We start from the raw sequence: 20,549 nt of genomic DNA, 5'->3' as shown, positions 1-20,549 counted from the left end.
CCATCAATAGCAACTACAACATCTCCTCTACTAAGGAAAGCATTTCCATAAATTCTAGGATCTGGATCAATTGTAATTCGTTTCATTGTCAAAAATTATGACAATCTTGTTCCTAGATTGATTAATGAATATTCAACATTTGGCCAAAATGTTCATTGACAATCACTTGGAAATTGTATTCCAGTAAGAATACCTACACATTAATGGAGACATCAATAACAAAATTGGATGGGTGTGTTACATCACAGACCAGCAGCAATGGAAATTCACCAAGACAGTGTTATTGTCTTCTTTTAAAACTATATAGTTATTAATAACCACTAATAATACAACGCATTAATTAAATCAAACCCAACGATGGGCAAATATACATGTGTGTCATTGTAGGGGAAACAAAATGTGCGACTTCCACGATGCTTCCACAACCCAGGTACAGGTCAGTTGAAGTGACCTTTCCTTTGGTCCCGGTGTGGTTCAATAATTCCCCTGACTGGGAGAATCAGCCGAATTGTCCATTTCACAGAGTCACTCCACCTCAGTGTTCCATGAGATGGCTGGTGGATAATAATGAAAAAATGCTGTTTCCTTCAGTGTTCCACTCACATGACTCTCACCATCTGTGTCCCTGGATAAAACCACAAATGTTCTTTCTCTTCCTCCAGCGTATCAACATTGGATATAGTCTGTACTAGTTGTTGCCACCCAGTCTCTCCACAGCTGTGAATGGTTGCAGCCGGTACTAGCCCTTAAAGTGACACTAAATAAATGGGAGCTCGTAATAGATGCAATAAATCATTTGGTTTCCTGACTCAAACATGTTTTTCATACATTTCAAGCCAGTGTATAGACCTCACTAATATGGTTAGTGTAGTGGTTTGGACAATGCTGTTATACCACCAGCAATCTAAGTTAGAACCTGGCACTGTCTGTAAGGAGTTGTTCTCCCCATGTCTGCGTGGGTTTCCTCTGTGTTTTCTAGCTTTCTCCCACCCTTCATAACATATCGGGATATTTGGGTGGTATCGGCTCGTGGGCTTTGTAAGTTATATACTGTCTCTCATCAAATGAATTCATGACCTTGTTGCTTCTACAGCATCATTTAATCAGTGCACAATCCTATTTAGCAATGCCATGTCTCAATGAAATCAGTAAGTTTAATTTTATGATTTAGATGTTAATAGTCATCAAATACTAATTTAGAAATGTATGATCTGTAAAATCTGTAAATGAATAAAAACTTAAGATGCTTGAAATACATAGATCAATCAGAACTTTGGAGAAAGGTGGGTTAATATTTAATGCAAAATAGTTTCCATCCCTTATCTAAAAACAGGAGGAAACCAATCACAGGAATGTAACCTGCCAGTCAATGACTTCAATTTTGACCTCTATATCACTTTCCCATGCTCTCCCTATACTCCTTGACTCTCTGGTTCATATTTCTGTCATAATTACATTCTGGTCAATGCTCATCATGTTTCATTAGCTGGTATACCAGCATAATGTCAATAAAGAGTATTATCATATAAATATATTCAATGCATTCACCTCCACTGTTCTATTGTATGTGTTCCAATGAGTCACAATCCTCAGAGAAGAAATTCTTCTACATTTCCATCTTAAATTGATGACCCCATTATGAAACTATTTCACATAGTTCTAAATATCTCCATTAGATATGTCCTTCCAACATCCACACTAATACCTCTCAGTATATTTTCTTTTTGTACAATCACACCTCATTCTACTAAACTTCAATGTGTTGGCCCAATTCACTCAACTCTCTCCATATATCAACCCCGTCATCCAGGAATCAACCAAGACAACCTCTGCATGGCCTCCAAAACAAGGTTATCCTCTTAATATGGAGCCAAATACAGTGCATATTAATCCAGACATTAATGCAATACATCTCAACCATCTTCTGTTACTTAATCAATCTATACTAGCTGATTACTCCCAATCTGCAGTCCTCTTCTACAGTAATATTTTGTGTGGCATCTTAATACTTTCTAGAAAACCAAACATACATCTATTGATTTCCCCTTTGTCCAACTTGTTATAGCATAAGAAAATACCAGCAAACACATTGAACAGGATCTCCTTTTCATAAAAGCAAATGATTCTGCCAGTTTGTTTTAGGATTTGCTAAATGCCCTGCAACTATCTTAATAATAATAGACGCAGCACTTTCCTGTAACATAATATACAATGACGAATTGATAATAAGTAGGCTAAATAGTTTCCTGCTTTCTGATTTTTTTTTTGACAGTGATACAGGTCACCATTCTGCTTTGGATCCATAATGGTTCCCAGCAGAGCAATCCCATCACTCGAATCCTCCATACTATTTCCCTGTCGTCCACCAACATTCTCTCTCATATGCCCACCAACTTATTTTTGATACTTGTCATTTCCCAAACTAAGGAGTAATTTATAGAAACTGATTAATTCACCAGCATGTCCCCGGATTGTGGCAGGAAACAAACAAACAGCACCCAAGGTCAGAATCAAACCCAAGACCCTAGAGATGTGAAACTGCTGCTCCACCGTTTCCCTCTCCATTCTTCAACAGCAATGTTCTACTTGCAGATTTTGTAAGTTTATAACCAATGCAATAACCATCTCCACTGACACTTTCTTTAAGGTCCTGGTTGTAGGCCATCAAATTCAAGGAGTTCATTTACTATGAGCTTACTTAATATTATTACTCAAAGGATTCTTTTAAGTGCTTTCCTACATTCCCTGCACATCCCCTCATCTATCTTATACTCTTAGAATGTTTTAGCACTTTCTACCAATTAAGATTGATCTAAAATAATTATTCAGAATCACTGCCTTCACATACTTCAGCAATTTCAAGCTCTAAAATATACGTTAACTTTTGAACATCTGTAGAAGCTTTAGAAAATAGAACATTACAGCACAGGCTCTTCACTCACAATGTTGTGCTGACCGATAGGAACCTACTCAACAAACGAAGCCTTCCCTATCTTACACCCATAACCCTCTATTTTTCTTGTATCCATGTGCCTGCCTAAGAGACTAATGTCCCTATTGTACCAGCCACCACCACCATTCCAAGCACCCAATCTTGTGCAAAAAAATGTTCCTTTGACATCTCCATTTAGCTTTCATCCCTTCACCTTTGCTGCTCTCACCTTAGAAAAAGGCACTGGCTGTCCACCTTCTCTATTACCATCCATAATCTTGTAGACCTCTATTAAGTCATCTCTCATCCTTCTACGCATAAAAAAAGGAAAGTTCTAGTTCAGTTAACCTCGTCTCATAAGACAAATTCTCCAATCTAAGCAACATCCTGGTAAATCTCCTCTGCACCCTCTCCATAGCTTCCACATCCTTCCTGCAATGAGATGACCAGAACTGAACGCAACATTTCTTTCTTTTTCAATCTTTTTATTAATCATATTATAGGTAAATAATACATGAGGAGAATAGGAATACATAATCAAAAAGGAAAAAAAATCACTATATGACTTCATATACTATAACATAATGCATTACACCACAATTAATGAGTATGTTCTCAAACTGAAATTTAAAAAAAAATATTATTATATAAAACCCCACGTAATCCAAGAAAAGAAAGACTGGGCAGCCTAACATAAGAATTTATTCATAAAATTAATCATCTGCCCTTCACCAACAAAGAGAAAGTAAATAAAATTAAATATAGCACGGAAGGGAAAATAATTAAACTAAGTCATGTGGAAATAATTTATAAAAGGTTACCAAGTCTCTTCAAATTTAACAGAAGTATCACATGTACAATTCCTACGTACAGGAGAATTATTTGACATAATTTGAGAGAACCATTGAGTCAAAGTAGATGGATTAGTATCTTTCCATTTAAATAGAAAAGCTCTTCTAGCCAACAATGTCGAAGAGGCTACAACCTGATGTGTGGAAGTGGGAACTCGTCTCATTTCTGGAACTGTAATTCCAAAAAGAGCAGTCAATGGGTTAGGTTGCAAATTCCAAGTGCGGTCTAACTAGAGTTTAACTAACTTATCTTTGAATTATTTGTCAATTTAGTCTCATACCCATGTTATTATGAATTTTTAAAAACATCATTTGCTGGTTTAGCTACGGATGGATCCTTCTTGTAAAGTCTTTCTCTGTGAATTAAAGCTTTGCTGAAATTTATGGAATATATTTTTTTGATACAAGCTACTGAGCCAAGATCATTTTTCACTGTTGTAAATGATCTCATCCTTCAGTAACAGAGCTACCCCCCCCCCCCACCACCGCTTCATTTTCCTTGCTGCAAATCTTTTTGAAATGTCAAATACTCTTGAATATTCAATTTATAGGTTGCAGTAATAGCAATGGATCATACTGAACCATTTCAATTTGCTCTGTCAGTTCATTGATCTTGTTACAAATGTTGTGTTCATTCAACGGGAGCCTTTCATTTTACTGTAGCATTTTTCTTCACAATGACTAAATTTCTGGGGCATGCTTAAGTTTGAATTCTTTCTAATACATTGGTAATCTTTCCACTTGCAGTCTGGACTTTTTTTTCTTTGTCTTCCTACGTATTCCCTCACTTGAACCCTCTTTTATTTCCAGCTTACATTTTCTATCTGGTGATTCCCTGGCAAGCTGGTTTAAACACACCCAACAGCACTAACAATGATATAAAGAATATGCATTTCACTGCTTTTTAATAAGTAGCTGTTTTAGATGATGAATTAATGAAGCTTTTATTTAGTCATTTCCACTTCCACCTAAATATGAAGCCACTGTCTTACTGTGATGAAGCTATTGGATGCATAGATGTGTATCCATAAAATGGCAGCACTGCTGTTGGTACGAACCCATGGAGAGCAGGGAGTGAAGACAGCACTCCCACAGGGTCCAACTGCCCAGACCAACTGATTCAGATCTGCAACCAAAATGGTGGCATCTATGATCAGCAGCAGTCATGAGGGGTTGCAAGGCACCAGAAAAAAGGGAGACACCCCTGTCTGAGAAGGAGAAACAGAGTTGACAACCCATGGGATGGTGACCATGGTGAGGGGTTCTGCGGCTGAGGAACACACAAGTGGCAGGCTGTAGGCTGCTGGAGACTGTGGTCAAGGGTCTTATAGAAGGCAGCAAGCTGCTGGACATTGGCTCAAAACTGGCTGAAGTGGTACCAGATATCTGAACTGGAATGTGTGCCATGGGTGCTGAAGGGATCCTAATCGTGTCAGAAGTTCGGATCTAAAGCTCAGGTTGCTCATAATTTGGACGGGACAGCGGGATCGCTGAAGACAAACCCATGGACACTCAGTAGTCCATTTCATGTCAGGCCTCTGCCTGGAGGCCGGCTACAAGAGTGGATCTAAAACTTAAAACTTACCTTTCAGACAGCAGCCCTAAAAGGCTGCTCCAGCATCCCATTCATATCGAGGCACCTCTTAGCACCCTCCAGAGTCGAAGGGGGGGGGGGCAACTGGTGCCGTAGCACAGCCCTTCATAAATACACAGCAGAGCAATGGCCGTCTTCCCTACTCATAATCCCCCACGCAGCTGGAACCACTCTGTGGCTCCCAGAACAGTTCCAGCTGCGAGGGGGATTATGAGTAGAGAAAACTGCCATCACTCTGCCGCATTTTGAGCTGCAGAGAGTGGCCCTAAAAGTCGAAGCGGCCTGGTGTGGCTGTCACAGCCCACTCTGGCCACGACCTGATGGCTCCTGCTGCCCCGCCGGTCCTCACTGCCTTGAGAGGGTCATGGAGGGAGAGGTGTGTGTGGAGAGATGTGTCGTAGGCTGACAGCATCATCAGCCCACTCCTAACCAGCTGCTTTCAGCGGCTGTACATTCAGGTCAGGTGGTGGAGCGCAGTGCTCTGCCGATTATCCTTTCCCGAGAAGGATTGGAATCGGCACCTCGGACGGAGCAGGCCACGGCGCATTCAAAAAGGTACATCTTTAGCCGTAAGGGCAAAGAACCTCCGCCTTCACAGACTGATGTTTTCCCTGCTTGAAAGTGCCTAGTGACTTTTGGAACTCTCTTTTTCTTTCTCTGGCTGTAGGAGGTGCTTCAGGCAATTTCTGCTGATGGTGAATCTGTCTGCATCCTGTTTACATCCGGTACCGCACGGATGGCAGTCTCTTCAATCTGAGGCGCCTGCAAGCTCACACCAAGACACAAGAGCAACTTGTCCGTGAACTACTCTTTGCAGACGATGCCGCTTTAGTTGCCCATTCAGAGCCAGCTCTCCAGCGCATGACGTCCTGTTTTACAGAAACTGCCAAAATGTTTGGCCTGGAAGTCAGCCTGAAGAAAACTGAGGTCCTCCATCAGCCAGCTCCCCACCATGACTACCAGCCCCCCCACATCTCCATCAGGCACACAGAACTCAAAACGGTCAACCAGTTTACCTACCTCGGCTGCACCATTTCATCTGATGCAAGGAGATAGACAACAGACTTACCAAGGCAAATAGTGCCTTTGGAAGACTACACAAAAGAGGCTGGAAAAACAACCACCTGAAGAAACATACAAAGCTCATCGTGTACAGAGCCGTTGTCATACCCATGCTCCTGTTCGGCTCCGAATCATGGGTCCTCTACCGGCATCGCCTACGGCTCCTAGAACGCTTCCACCAGCGCTGTCTCTGTTCCATCCTCAACATTCATTGGAATGACTTCATCACCAACATCGAAGTACTCGAGCTGGCAGAGTCTGCAAGCATCGAATCCATGCTGCTGAAGACCCAACTGCGCTGGGTGGGTCACATCTCCAGAATGGAGGACCATCGCCTTCCCAAGATCGTGTTATATGGCGAGCTCGCCACTGGCCACAGAGATAGAGGTGCACCAAAGAAGAGGTACAAGGACTGCTTAAAGAAATCTCTTGATGCCTGCCCCATTGACCACCGCCAGTGGGCTGATCTCGCCTCCAATCTCGCATCTTGGCACCTCACAGTTCGGCAGGCAGCAACCTCCTTTGAAGAAGACCACAGAGCCCACCTCACTGACAAAAGACAAAGGAGGAAAAACCCAACACCCAACCCCAACCAACCAATTTTCCCTTGCAATCGCTGCAACTGTGCCTGCCTGTCCTGCATCGGGCTTGTCAGTCACCAACAAGCCTGCAGCAGACGTGGACATACCCTTCCATAAATCTTCGTCTGCGAAGCCAAGCCAAAGAAAAAAGAAAAGAATCTGTCTGCCTTACAAAAGACAATTTCCTGTAATATGACACTGTTTTAATTACATGAAAATAAATTGAATCTTGATATGTGGTGGGCAGATTTGCACTCAAATCTCTCTGGGCCACTGGCTTCACCTGGATAGGATAACAATGCACATGACCAGTAAACTTGAGGATTGAGAGCTAATCATTGTATTGTGACTAAGTCTCGCACTAACCTATTGCCAACTCATACCATTAAACCATTAGAAATTCAAAGCAGCAAGAGAGAAGAAATTAACCACTATTTAAGTACTGAAGGGAAGACAGTGAGCCCTTATGGTAAGTGTGACATTATGTAAACTAACTGAAATTGTACATTTATTTAAAAGTGAGACATTTTAATCTTTTTCGGAAGGTTCACCCCCACCCACCCGTCCCAATTCTAGGGCAAAAGAAATAAAAACTTACCACCTGTTCCAAGTTTTGCAGACTCTCATGCAAACACACAAATCCTTGCGATTGAGATAGCCAAATACAGCCATCCACACCTCCCTTTGCATTATGTGGTCTTCGCCATCATCAAGTGGCAACGAGTCTGGGGGTGGGCTGACAGGCGGAGGTCGCACCACGTGTCGCTCCATCTGAATGGATTTAGTTGGCGATATTGAAGGTGGCGGTCGAGTAATAACCCTGGGAGCTCGCCTCAAACTTGTAAGCTGGTGTCTGAACCTAGGAGTTCCATTTAATTTGTGCAGTCGTTCACTGGTTGCCAGCAGTCGCTTAGGCTTTTCTACTTTTTCGCTGTCTCCTTCAGATTTAATCGGTTGGTGATTCTCATTTGCAAGGCTGTTCTCAGTTTTATGAATTTCTTGATTGAGTTCTTTGCTTAACTCTTTACTGAGTTCTTTATTGTGCAATCGCTTCTTGCGTTTCTCTTTAAATCTCTCGCTTTTCTTCTCCTTGGATTCTGAACTTTCAGTGCTAGGACCAGCTCTTGGAGAGCTCGACCTAGACTGGTCACTTTCCTTTGTTTTCTGAGGTGTCTCAGGTAAATCATCCTCTGGTTCTTGTTTGATATTTCGCAGTAATTTAACAGGTCCTGGACGGTCTTCATTTGGATGCAAGGATCTTTTCTAGAAAAGTAAATGGATTCAAATGTCAATGTAATATGCACAGTAACTTCAAAAAAGCAAAGAGATACAAGGACAATAAGACAACAGTGAAGCGAATTACAATCGAATTGTTAGAGCCTACCAAGGAGTGAAGAGATATCAAGATGACTGCAGATTGGCTGAGTGCATATTTTCTCTTATCCCCACCCACATGTCATTAAATGAAAGCAATTGTTATTATGATTCATGAATTAAAAATGTGGCCTATGGTGTAACCATTTCTGAAAGATTACCCTAGGATTGCAGCATAAAGAGAAATTCAATTCAGCAAGGCAACAGATGTACAAGCTTTTGCCTCTGGAGAAGGATAGAGGGGTCAGCTGCTATGAGACTTGCCAAATAAACTTGGACAATCAATCTGTTGCATGATCTAAAATTCAAAGACCATGCTGAGCAGCAGCTATTTTGAATTTGATGTAATACTGCACTTGCAAAACACTACAAATGAGTCAAAAGTTTACATCTGGGATGTTCTAAATGTATAAATCAAATCACATGGGATGTTTATTTCTTCAAGACTCATTTAAAAAAAAAGACTCATTTAATTAAGTAACATTCGTTATCAAATCTCCAAATAAAAACAACTCCTGACCCACGCATGCTATAGGAACCTGGCTTTAAAAAAAACCCCCCCAGAGTTCCTCAGTCATTTCAAAAAATAGCTTATAAAAGCACATGACCTAGCATGGGCATGGCATTTACAGGAGCTACTGGAAAAGCAAAGCACATAAATATTTACTGATTATCCAGAATAGTTGCTGTGAAATCATTTTACATCATTTCTTATTTCTCGCCAATAAATGGAGTTTCAAAATGATGAAAAACTTTTTGAAGTCACCAGGACAATGCAATTTAAATTTAATGTGATAAATGTATTGAAATCAAAATTAATCTTGAGATAATAGTGCAGAACATGAAATCCTAGATCAGTGGCTGCTGTACCTCAACATACATGTCAGTGTTGCCAGTGGTCAAATATTTTTAAATGTATACAAACATAAAATAAATACCTTTCTCCTTAACAGCTTTTCTTCCCTTCCAATCTTAAACTGCAATAAAAGAATACCGAGTCAACAGCAAGACATTTTGACAAGAAACCTGTGATAAAGTTCTTTATCCAAAAAAACCCCCATCTTTTATTTACTTCAGGTCTCCATATTTTGACCATTCTTTATAGATCAGAATTAAATGTGACTCTAAAATGTGCATCACAGGACGCAAATATTCTTTAGCAACCTATTAAACAACAGCTGTTCCAAATTCAAAATTATGGTGTCTACTGATTATTTGGCAAAACAACAATTAAAATATTGGATCCTAATTGCTACTCTGGACTTTACTCATGTTATTTTAAAATTAAATCATATAAAAGCAGGCTGGATGGTTTTTTTTAAAAGAACATTTTCTCTCTCTCTCTCTCTCTAGATATATATACCTCTATGTATATGTATGGACGCGCGCCTGCATGTAACCTATTGAAAAATAAATCATTTCACTGTTGCATCTGTTCATTCAGTTCAACAAGCTTTTCAAAAATATTGATTGCTGTTACCATTTTTCAATCAGTCAAAAATCCTAAAATTAATCATATTGTATTCAAGTCTGGGTACTATGTCAAATGAAACACTGATTGAAAACAACACTTTCATTACAATTGCTGTATTCTAATGGTGCACCTTTTTTCTGACAACCGGCTCTGACGTTTTATCAATCATTCGTCGCTTCCGCATTACAAGCCCATCTTCAGATTTTCTTCTCGGGACAGAGTCATCAGATCGTTTCTTGGAATGTTCCTCCGATTTCCGTTTTGAGTTTTCTTCTCGGTCAACTTTCTTCTTCACTGTTTCCATATTGTCCTTATGATCTTTGTTCTGCCTCTGCTCTTTTAGAAGTGAGCCTGGGAGATTGGAGGCATACTTAAATCCTGGCCCTCTTTTCTGCTTATAGACCAGAAGAAGAAAAAACAGATACAACTTTATACCTCTTGTGCTTCATCTTGATTGTAATGTTAATTGTTGTGCCTTTATATAAGCACACACATTAATATGCCATATTATGGATGTATGGTGAATATTCTGTATAACAAACCTTCAATCCATAAACAAAGTCAATGATTAAAAAAATCTGAAATGCTGCAGCTGGAATTTTTGGAAATTGGCAGGGGACATAAAGAGCAATCCTCAAAAGTAGAAATCTCTGGAATTCTGGGTGCTGTGCACTAATGAACATGAGAGCAATAAAACAAAAGTAGTTGAAGAGATGATCCACCAAGTGAGAGTTTCGAAATTTCTAAACCAGTGGGGAAAAGGGGTTATGATGTAAATGGGAGTAAAGGAAGTCTAGCTGGGAAACAAAATATGAGAATTAATATTTATAGAAATATGGTCTGTATGAAAATGATTGGGAAAGCATGTATATTCTTTTTTAGGTAAGATCAAAATTTTACACTATGCTTATGAACTTAAATCCTCTAGAATAAAGACCAACATGCCAAAAGTCATCTTGCGCTCAATCAAGTCTGAACCTGTGCAATCCATGTGCCGTACTTGTGACATGGATTGAGCACCAAGTCACTACTACTGTAGCCCACAAAGCAAGCTGTCCAAGAACATCAAATGGGTCTCAGGTCCTACACACCTCTACACACAAGATAACCCTGATGGTCTTTTAAAAATATGAGAAATATACAGCAGATCCAACAGCATCCATAGAGATAAAAATAAGGGCAATGCTTCAAGTTGATACTGAATCTGATGAATTGGTTATGTCAAAAATCTTCTTAAACATTTCCAAGGATAGGGACAAGATGGAACAAAGCTAGGGTTGCCCTGGGGATAAGATGAGGTCATCTCTTTGATTGGTTAATAAGGGCAGTTAGAGAGTGACAATACGGATCAAAGTATTTAAGAGACTATGCTAATGCACAGTGGGCCAAGTCTATGTTCATATGGAGAGAAACTGAGTCAGTATCCCAGGTGGATGACCTCGGCTCCTCAGATGTAAGCAGCAAAAGGAAGTTATCTGTTGTTATAGAATTCAATATTGAGCTTTGGTAGGTTGCAAAATGCAGATGAAATGTTGTTCAACAGAAGTGCAGTAACACTGGGAATAGGCTGGAGAATGCAAGTAGCAGGTAACATCCTTACAGAGTGAATGCAGGTGCTCAACAAAGCAGTCATCCAGTCAATAGAAGTTACCTCATTGTGAGGATCAAATCCACTAATAACTTTGTTTCTCTTTCCACAGATACTTGCTGCCTGACTGTCAGAATTTTTTTAAGCAGTTATTGTAATAGAAGGAAGCAATTTCAGGATGCTCCATCGAAAATTTAGCCAGTTTGGAAAGGCAGCGAGCAAAGGGATGCATTTCCCCAACTCCTGTTCCATACCACATGGTGGCAGTGTGTAAACAGGTTACGCTCCTCACAGAGATTTTACTTTATCCAAGAGACTGCAAGAACTGAAAAAAAGAAAGCCACTACACAATCTTCAATATAATACTTTTAATATCTGTATTAGATGTTCAAATACTTAAAAATAGCCAAATAATTTAGTACTGGGTTACATGGCACTCAGACAAGTGACCTGACCTGCCAATAAAATCATACAGCACAGAAAAGGCCCCAACTACAATACTTATACAGTACAACTCCGATTATCCAAAATCAGATTCTCCACAATCCTCAGATGTCGGAAATTTTTAAAAGATTTCAGATAAATGAGGATATCTGAAACAAATTGGAAATCTTCATTTATCTGAATTTTTTTTCAGAGCCAAACTAACCAGGGACATCGGCTCCCGTCATCAGCAGTGTGGAACTGATGCTGTAGAGCATTGGATCGGAGGTCAATCCACAGGACTGTAAGACTGGCAGAGAGGATCACTGGGCTCTCTCTACCCTCCCCATCAATGAGATCTACTGGGATCGTTATCTGAAGAGGGCTCACAAAAATGAGGTGAGGACCCCTATCACCCTGCACCTTCCAACTACTCCCGTCGGGAAAGAGAGCCAGAACCAGCAGGTTAAAAAAAACAGCTTCTTCCCACAGGTACAGAGACTGCTGAATGACTGATGAAATATTCATACAAACCCTCTGAACCTCCACTATTTATTTAACAATATTTACGTATTGTTTGTCTGTATGTGTGTTATGTCTGTTTGGATGTTTCTGTATCGAGGAACTGAGAACGCTGTTTCATCAGGTTGTACTTATATATAACGTCGAGGTACTCGAGATGGCAGAGGTCGACAGCATCGAGTCCACGCTGCTGAAGATCCAGCTGCGCTGGATGGGTCACGTCTCCAGAATGGAGGACCATCGCCTTCCCAAGATCGTATTATATGGCGAGCTCTCCACTGGCCACCGTGACAGAGGTGCACCAAAGAAAAGGTACAAGGACTGCCTAAAGAAATCTCTTGGTGCCTGCCACATTGACCACCGCCAGTGGGCTGATAACGCCTCAAACCGTGCATCTTGGCGCCTCACAGTTTGGCGGGCAGCAGCCTCCTTTGAAGAAGACCGCAGAGCCCACCTCACTGACAAAAGGCAAAGGAGGAAAAACCCAACACCCAACCCCAACCAACCAATTTTCCCTTGCAACCGCTGCAATCGTGTCTGCCTGTCCCGCATCGGACTGGTCAGCCACAAACGAGCCTGCAGCTGACGTGGACTTTTTACCCCCTCCATAAATCTTCGTCCGCGAAGCCAAGCCAAAGAAAGAAAAAAAAAAAAAAATAATAATCCGATGATAATTAATGTGAACTCTATAAACAGTGATGTCAACATCATATTTTTGGACATACTGATTCGCGATTAAATTCCAATCAAAAATAAAGCTCATTATAATGAAAAAACTTCTACCAGAGTTAGTCAGTGCAGCACATTTAAAATTTGCGCTGCCACTGGTGTGGACCGACGGAGAGCAGAGACACTGCGCTCTCGCCGATTCCAACTGCTGTCAGCTCTGTACTGGCTTTAAATAGCCTGTTAATGGACCGAAGGTGGTTTTAATTATGTCTGCACCCAAGATGATTGGCAGCAGCCATGAGGAGAAGCAGAGGACTGGCGCAGAGCACAAGAAAACTAGGCAAACACCTCCCATTCGAGAAGGAGAGGCTGAGGAGACAACGCATGGGGGTTTCTTCAGCTGAAAGACACACAGTCATAGCTTTTTTTAAAATCTCCTTTTTTAAAAGAAAACTATAAATCCTTGTCAAAAAACAGGATGTAATTTCTCAAATAATGATGTACGCAGTATTGGAAATGGAATCAAGTTCTACATCCAGTACTCGGCCGAGTTCTACAACTTGCAAGGATTTGCTTTAATGGCAGGAACTGAGAAGAAGAAATAATCTGTTTCAGCTCCCATCCTTTCCTTTAAACTACTGATAACTGCTTGAAATTTGTTTTAAAAAGCAGAAAAAGTGGTTGAGAGTTTAAAAATAGCAGGAACAGAGGTCTCGATACTCAGGTGAGTTTAAAAAGAATGATGGCAGAGGCTTAGAGAATAGTAATAGTGTGCAGGAGGATTGAAAATAAAATGAATTGGGTAATGTATTCAGCTGCATTACTGATGGATTCATTGTGGAGTTTCCAGGATCCTAAGATATATCTGGATAGCATATTTAGGGATGTGATCACACTGCAGATTAAGAATTTGCAGGCAGGAAGGGAATGGGTGAATGCTAGGCATGGTACAAGACATCAGATAGAGCAGCAATCCCCTGTGGTCATCACACTCTAACATAATTACTGCTCTAGATACCACTGAAGGAGATGGCTCCTGGTGCTGCCTCCTCCAATAAGCCACATTGATGGTAATTCAGCTGCATAGGAGGGAAGTTAAAACCGTGGGAGGGTTATACAATATGAGAAACACCTTTCTGCATCTGCATGCAAGACTTCAAGATGGCTTGTTGCTACTTTGGCTGCAGGGTATTCCAGAGGGGGAGCACCTTGCTGTAATGGTGCATGTCCATACATGGGTGAAAAATGGGATGAAATTCTTCAAGCTGAACACAGAGTTAGGAAGATGATGAAAAACAGGACATCAAAGGAAGAATAGAGTCAATATAATCAGATTCACTACTAGGACTAAAAGCTTAGGTCCAGATACTGAATTTTGCTGTACAGTCGTGGTCACATTGAAAGACGGAACAAGCTCTAATGGTTAAACATGGTTAGACCTGACCACAATGAACCTCCCACAACAATAGGCCAAAGAGAAAACTCTAGTTAAACTTACTTTCCCTGTTTTACCTTCATGGTTACACTTTGGACATTCCCAGCAATTTGGCAACTCTTCATTGACAACTCCATCTCCATCCTGTAGCTAGCAAGAAGCACATTAAACATTCCATTAACATTGATAAAAGTTTACCAAGACAAAACAGAAGAATAATATTAATTGATTATTAACAGGTTGTTAATAAGTTCTCTAAGTTTAACTTATTGCCTTATAGGTAGAGATACTAGCTTAACCTACAATTCTGAACTCATGCACTTTAAAAAGATAACATCGAAAGTAAAAAGCAATCTGCTGAGTTTCTCCAGCACTTTCGTGTACTGCATTAGACCTTAACATCTGCAGATTTTCTAGTTTAACTTGTTTTAAATTAATTTCTTTTCAGATGCAACAAAGCTGTTGATTTCTGATCAAATCCAGAATACCCATGGTGCAACGCAGTGAAGAACAAATCTCAGTTCAAAGCCTTGCACATGAGACGCATTCAAATCTGAAATAGTATCAGTTCCAAAAATATAATGGTAACCAGTATCAATGAGTATTTTTGTGTACTTGTACATTCATGTAATTTATGGAATAAGTTTGTACACATTCTCTACAGAGGAATAGATTTTATTTAACTATTAATCTCTCTCCAACTGGATAACAAATATAAACATATATTTATGCAGCCCTGAATAGACTTACTGAACATCTTGAAACAGCTTTAAAGTAAAGGCATCTGGTGCTGAAGCCGAAGCCAAAAAAAAATCTGCTGAAGAAACTCAGCGGTTGAAAAATATCAGTGAGAGAAAAGGAACTGTTTCAAATTGGAACACTTCATCAAGACTACTTTAACCTAACAATAAAATGGAAAAACACAAAAAGGTGCCTCCTTCCTCTTCACGAGGCAGAACATTGAGATCTATTTCAACATTGAACATGGTTTCTAAATGTCGGTTACTCATAACATGTGTACTAAGTAAAAGATTCATTTTAAATTTAGCTATATTAGATTTCAATTTCATATTGAAATCCTCAAGAAGATATTTTTGAGATACATTCTACCAATTTCCTTTTAAATATAATGGATGGTCTGATGGAATTCATTACCCAAAGTAAAAAGAGCACTTGCACAAAACAACTTCTCCCCAACACTTTCTCTTCTACCCTCAAACTGTATCCACCTCTTGCCTCTTACCTGTTTAGCCTGTGATCCTACCCCTACCTTTTTCCACTACATGTCTGCCTGATTTTCAGCATTTCTCCCTCAGGAAGAGCTCAAGCCTAAAACGTTGATTGCCTTTTACTTTCTATGGATACTGCGTAACTGGCTGAGTTTCTCCTGTACTTTTATGTACTGCATTAGGTCCAAGCACCTGAGAATTTCTTGTTTACCAACACATATATAGGATAGGTGGGCAAAAACAAATTACCTTTAACTCTTTTACCTTTAAGCAGCCAGGATGCACAATTTCATTACAAATTGAACATTCCATCAGCATGAAATTGAATTTTGCTTCCTCCTCTTCCACGGTGTCCTCTTTTCCTGCTTCTCCACAGATAAGACATACTGCTGTGTGTGGCAGGACCGGCTAAGGGGGAGTTAAAAAATATTGTTTATGATACGAGCTATCAAAATCAACAATAATTATTTCAAGTCCACTTCAGTATTATCTCTGTATGTGTATTATATTATTCTGAACAAATATCCCCAACATAATATGGATTTTCTTTACAAAAGTCTTCCACCATCCCCTGATCTTAAATAAAAGTCAAGAAAATTGTATAAAATCTTAAATAAAAACAAAAATCCTTTATCAGAAACTTAAATTTACTTTCACTCTAAGGTACTTTCAAAATGTCATACCCAATATACCTACCTTGCCGATTTTCCTAGACATTCTTATATATCCTAGGAAGTACTTTGTCTTTAATTTGTCCTGCTGAATGATAAATCTTCGTGAGGGTGGCACAGTTGGTGTACCAGATAGCCCGATGCATTTAGAGTGCCAACGATCAGTACCAGGGTTTGAATTCCGCGCTCTGTAAGGAGTTTGTATATACTTCCCGTATTTGCGTGGGTTTTTCCCAGGGGCTCCGGTTTCCTCCCACTGTTTGAAACGTACCGGGGGTGTAGGGTTAATTGGGTGTGAATTGGGCAGCACAGACTCGTGGACAGAAATGGCCTGTTACTGTGCTGTATGTCTAATTTTTTAAAATTAAAATTTATGAAAATCTTTCGTCTGGATTGGCAGATAATTCTTGTGATCCCCTCAATTGCTCTGCAGGCTCAAATCTACACAAATTTCAATCAGCTATAAAATAAATATATGGCTGCTTGTGGGTTTGTTGCCATTTTACTCCCGCTCTCCACTGGCCACCGTGAGAGAGGTGCACCAAAGAAGAGGTACATGGACTGCCTAAAGAAATCTCTTGGTGCCTGCCACATTGACCACCGCCAGTGGGCTGATATCGCCTCAAACCATGCAGCTTGGCGCCTCACAGTTCGGGAGGCAGCAACCTCCTTTGAAGAAGACCGCAGAGCCCACCTCACTGACAAAAGACAAAGGAGGAGAAACCCGGCGCCAAACCCCAACCAACCAGTTTTCCCTTGCGGCCGCTGCAGCCGTGTCTGCCTGTCCCGCATCGGACTTGTCAGCCACAAACGAGCCTGCAGCTGACGTGGACATTACCCCTCCATAAATCTTCATCCGCGAAGCCAAGCCAAAGAAGAAGACTCCAGCATCACTCTTGTATTTGCCAACATTCATTACTTATTATGAACCCACTGAACTTAAAACTCCCGTTCTTGAGCGCAAATTTCTCCAGTTTCTTGCCAATGTAGCCCTTCAACTTTATAGAGCGCACTGTGCAAGTTCTCCTCATTCTAAAGTCTACCTTTTAAACCTCTGTCTGCACTGAAATGTCGATCGAAGAAGTCTTCAACTATTTCTGCTCTCTGACAAACATCTCCCAACTTGAAAATCCAATATTTAACCTTTTTGGTGAACAATATTGTAGCTACCTGTAGTTCATCCCCTTTTGGAGCAAAGCAAGAGATAGTTTTCTTGCTTTGTCTTCATTTTAGCAAAGTATTCAATGCAACATTAAAAAAAATCATAAGGCAGAACGCTCTCACGGCCAAACACTAAATTTCCGTCAGAATTACCAGCATTGTTCCTTACTCTACACCAGAAATAATACTCACAAGCAAAAAACATCAATTCCATCCTTTTAAATGGCTTCAAACTTCAAACTACTGAACCTTCTCGCTGCATCTTATTAGGTGATGCTAAAAACTTTAGTGATATTAGCAATGCTTATGACAATTATGTATGTTTATATACTGGGCAAACAGAGAACAAACAATACAATGAAGACATTAATTTATCCTATTCAACCACCAATTATTATTCACTGAACACTATTTAACAGTTAAACAATTAGAGATTTTTTGAATGAGATAGAATTCCTGGCTTTGTTGCAAGGATTGTTTATAAATGCATGAAATAATAGCAAATACAAAATAAGATTAACACACATTTTGACATGAGAGCAAAACGCTTGGAGCAGATGAAACTTAGCAATTCACCTGATTGACTTTGTGCATTTTCTGCTCTATATAATTTTGATTGATGGCAAAATATGGGCTAATAGTAGAACTGTTCAGTAAAATGAATCCTGAAACAAAGGGATTTGCATACAAGGAACGTTTGACAGCTCTTGGACTATACTCCTTAGGAGTTCAGATTAGGGGGTGGATCTCATAGAAGCATTTTGAGTGTTGAAAGACCTGGACAGAGTGGATGTCTGTCCAAGTTGTTTCCCGTGGTAGAGAAGTCAAGGACAAGAGGGCACAACTTCAGAACTGAAGGGCACCCATTTAAAACAGATGCAGAAGAATTTATTTAGTGAGAGAGTTATGAACCTCTGGAATTTGCTGCCACGTGCAGCTGTGGAGCCCAGGTCATTGGGTATATTTGAGGCAGAGGTTGATAGCTATCTGAATAGACAGAGTATTGAAGGTTATGGGGAGAAGGCAGGGGAAAGGGGCTGAGTGGACCAGCTCACAGTGGTATAGCAGAGCTGACTTGACAGGCTGAATGGCCTGCTTCTGCTCCTATATCTTATGGCCTTAAGAAACCTTTTCAGCAGCTACTAAGCTCTTGAAGCTCCACACACTATCCTAACCTTAAATGACCAAAAGATCTGAGTGTGCTATTGGAACGTCACTTTAATTTCTTGCACTAACTTCATCTATGAATATTTATTTATCAATCCTTTATAATTTATTATCTCTTTTTCTTTCTTGCCACATTGGAGGGTAATTTAATTTCTATTACTGTACTTGGTGTACTCTATCTTGCATGCTTGGGTGGCTGGAGCAAGAAAGAACTTTGGTGTATCCGCCCAATCTGCATATTTGTAATCATAATAAACTCATCACCGTATCTTCAATTTTTGACAATGGTTCAATTTTTTTAAGAACAGTACAGGCCCTTCAACCCATGATACTGTGCCAACCTAGATTAACCTACTCAGTACTCTAAACCTTCCCTACCTCACACCCATAATCCTCTATTTTTCTTAAACATTCTTATTGTACCAGCCTCCATCAGCACCCCTGAAATGCATCCAGGTCACCCACTACTCTCTGTAAAAATATATCCCTGACATCTCCCCTAAACTTTCCTCCTTACCTTAAACAGATGTCCTCCGGTATTTGCCAATGGTCCTCTGGGAAAAAGGTGCCGGCTGTCCAGCCTATCTAGGCCTCTCACAATCTTGTAGACCTCCATCAAGTCACCTCTCACCTTTCTCCTCTCCAAAGAGAAAAGCCCTAGCTCTGTTAACCTTGCCTCCCTCATAAAACAAGTTTCCAATCCAGGCAACATTCTGATAAATTTCCTCTGCACCCTCTCTATTTGGTTTAGTTACTAACATTGCCCAGAAGGTTTGAAATCAAACTGATCAGATAATTGTATTTTTAAAATTATTTTGCTAAGAAAGCTGCATAAAAGCAATTTTCAGATTGCTCAAGTGTTTCCAAATCAGTGAAAATACATCATTGTCATATTAGTGGAGGAGGCAAGGAAGGTATAAGATTATTTTAACTATTCTTATCAGCTTTCACAGTTATAAAGGCCCTGGGAATAGGAATTTAATAAAGATGAGGGAAGGAATAGTGATCAGTAATTAATGATTAATTTTATGACTATGCATAGTCAAGAATTGATACAAATTTTATATTCATTTATTTTTAACTTTTTTGCAGTTCTCTCAATATTTCAATAATTTATGTAAATAAACCCATTTTACAGGAAATATGAAGTGTTCCTTCAATGCTCATTTGATAGGGGGAATTGATGTCAGCTTACTGTCATCATTTGAAAATGTATAACAGAGACTAATAACCTATTAATCTCTGCATGGCAAATAGCAACTTGGATGAAGTAAACCAAAGTGAAAGCCCAGTTAATTATAATTAAAATTGAAATATTTGACACAAGTTAAAAGTCATAGAATATCAGACTCCATAAAAATATTGGGCTTTTTGGCTGACCAACATTTATAAAAGGGGATATCTTGCTGCTTTTGACAAATGCAAATTAACACTTTTCAACTTAATAAGTGCTATAAGGTTTAGTCAACTGTGGAATGAGAGTTTGCAGTAGGAAATTGCTTCTTCAGAGCAGAATAATTGCTGTATTTAAAGCACAATATTCCCTTTGTTCTTCAACAATGTTTTGACTTCTTGAGTAGACTTCACATAATCATTCATTGTTAAAATTTTAATTTTAAGATGGCTAATCATTTCCCAGCAAAGCTTCCCTAAAATTGACTGGCACTTCCTGACTGCAAGAGGGACAGATGGGGCTGAATTTGTCAGGTGTGTTTAAGGGTTCCTGACACAGTATGTGGACCAGCTGACGAGAGGAGAGGCCGTACTGGATCTAATTCTGGGTATTAAACCTGGTCAGATGGCATATCTCTCAGTG

At 39.8% G+C, this 20,549-nt stretch overlaps 1 protein-coding gene across 7 annotated transcripts in view; it reads right to left on the bottom strand.

The window, feature by feature from the left end:
* The window catches only part of kdm2bb (lysine (K)-specific demethylase 2Bb), a 219,544-nt gene that overhangs the window by 9,616 nt on the left and 189,379 nt on the right, over nt 1-20,549 (bottom strand). For 4 of the 7 annotated variants that reach the window (XM_069933299.1, XM_069933300.1, XM_069933301.1 and 1 more), the window contains 5 exons: nt 15,984-16,142; nt 14,569-14,655; nt 9,999-10,271; nt 9,333-9,371; nt 7,619-8,283 (listed from right to left, as the gene is read on the bottom strand). In XM_069933299.1, coding sequence (XP_069789400.1) covers nt 7,619-8,283; nt 9,333-9,371; nt 9,999-10,271; nt 14,569-14,655; nt 15,984-16,142 — 1,223 coding nt within the window. The remainder of the gene's footprint in view (nt 1-7,618; nt 8,284-9,332; nt 9,372-9,998; nt 10,272-14,568; nt 14,656-15,983; nt 16,143-20,549) is intronic. The other 3 variants (XM_069933296.1, XM_069933297.1, XM_069933298.1) reach the window with 3 other exon arrangements.

This window comes from Narcine bancroftii, chromosome 4 (assembly GCF_036971445.1).
Source record: "Narcine bancroftii isolate sNarBan1 chromosome 4, sNarBan1.hap1, whole genome shotgun sequence".
Lineage (NCBI taxonomy): Eukaryota > Metazoa > Chordata > Chondrichthyes > Torpediniformes > Narcinidae > Narcine > Narcine bancroftii.
This window is presented reverse-complemented; position numbering and strand designations above follow the sequence as displayed.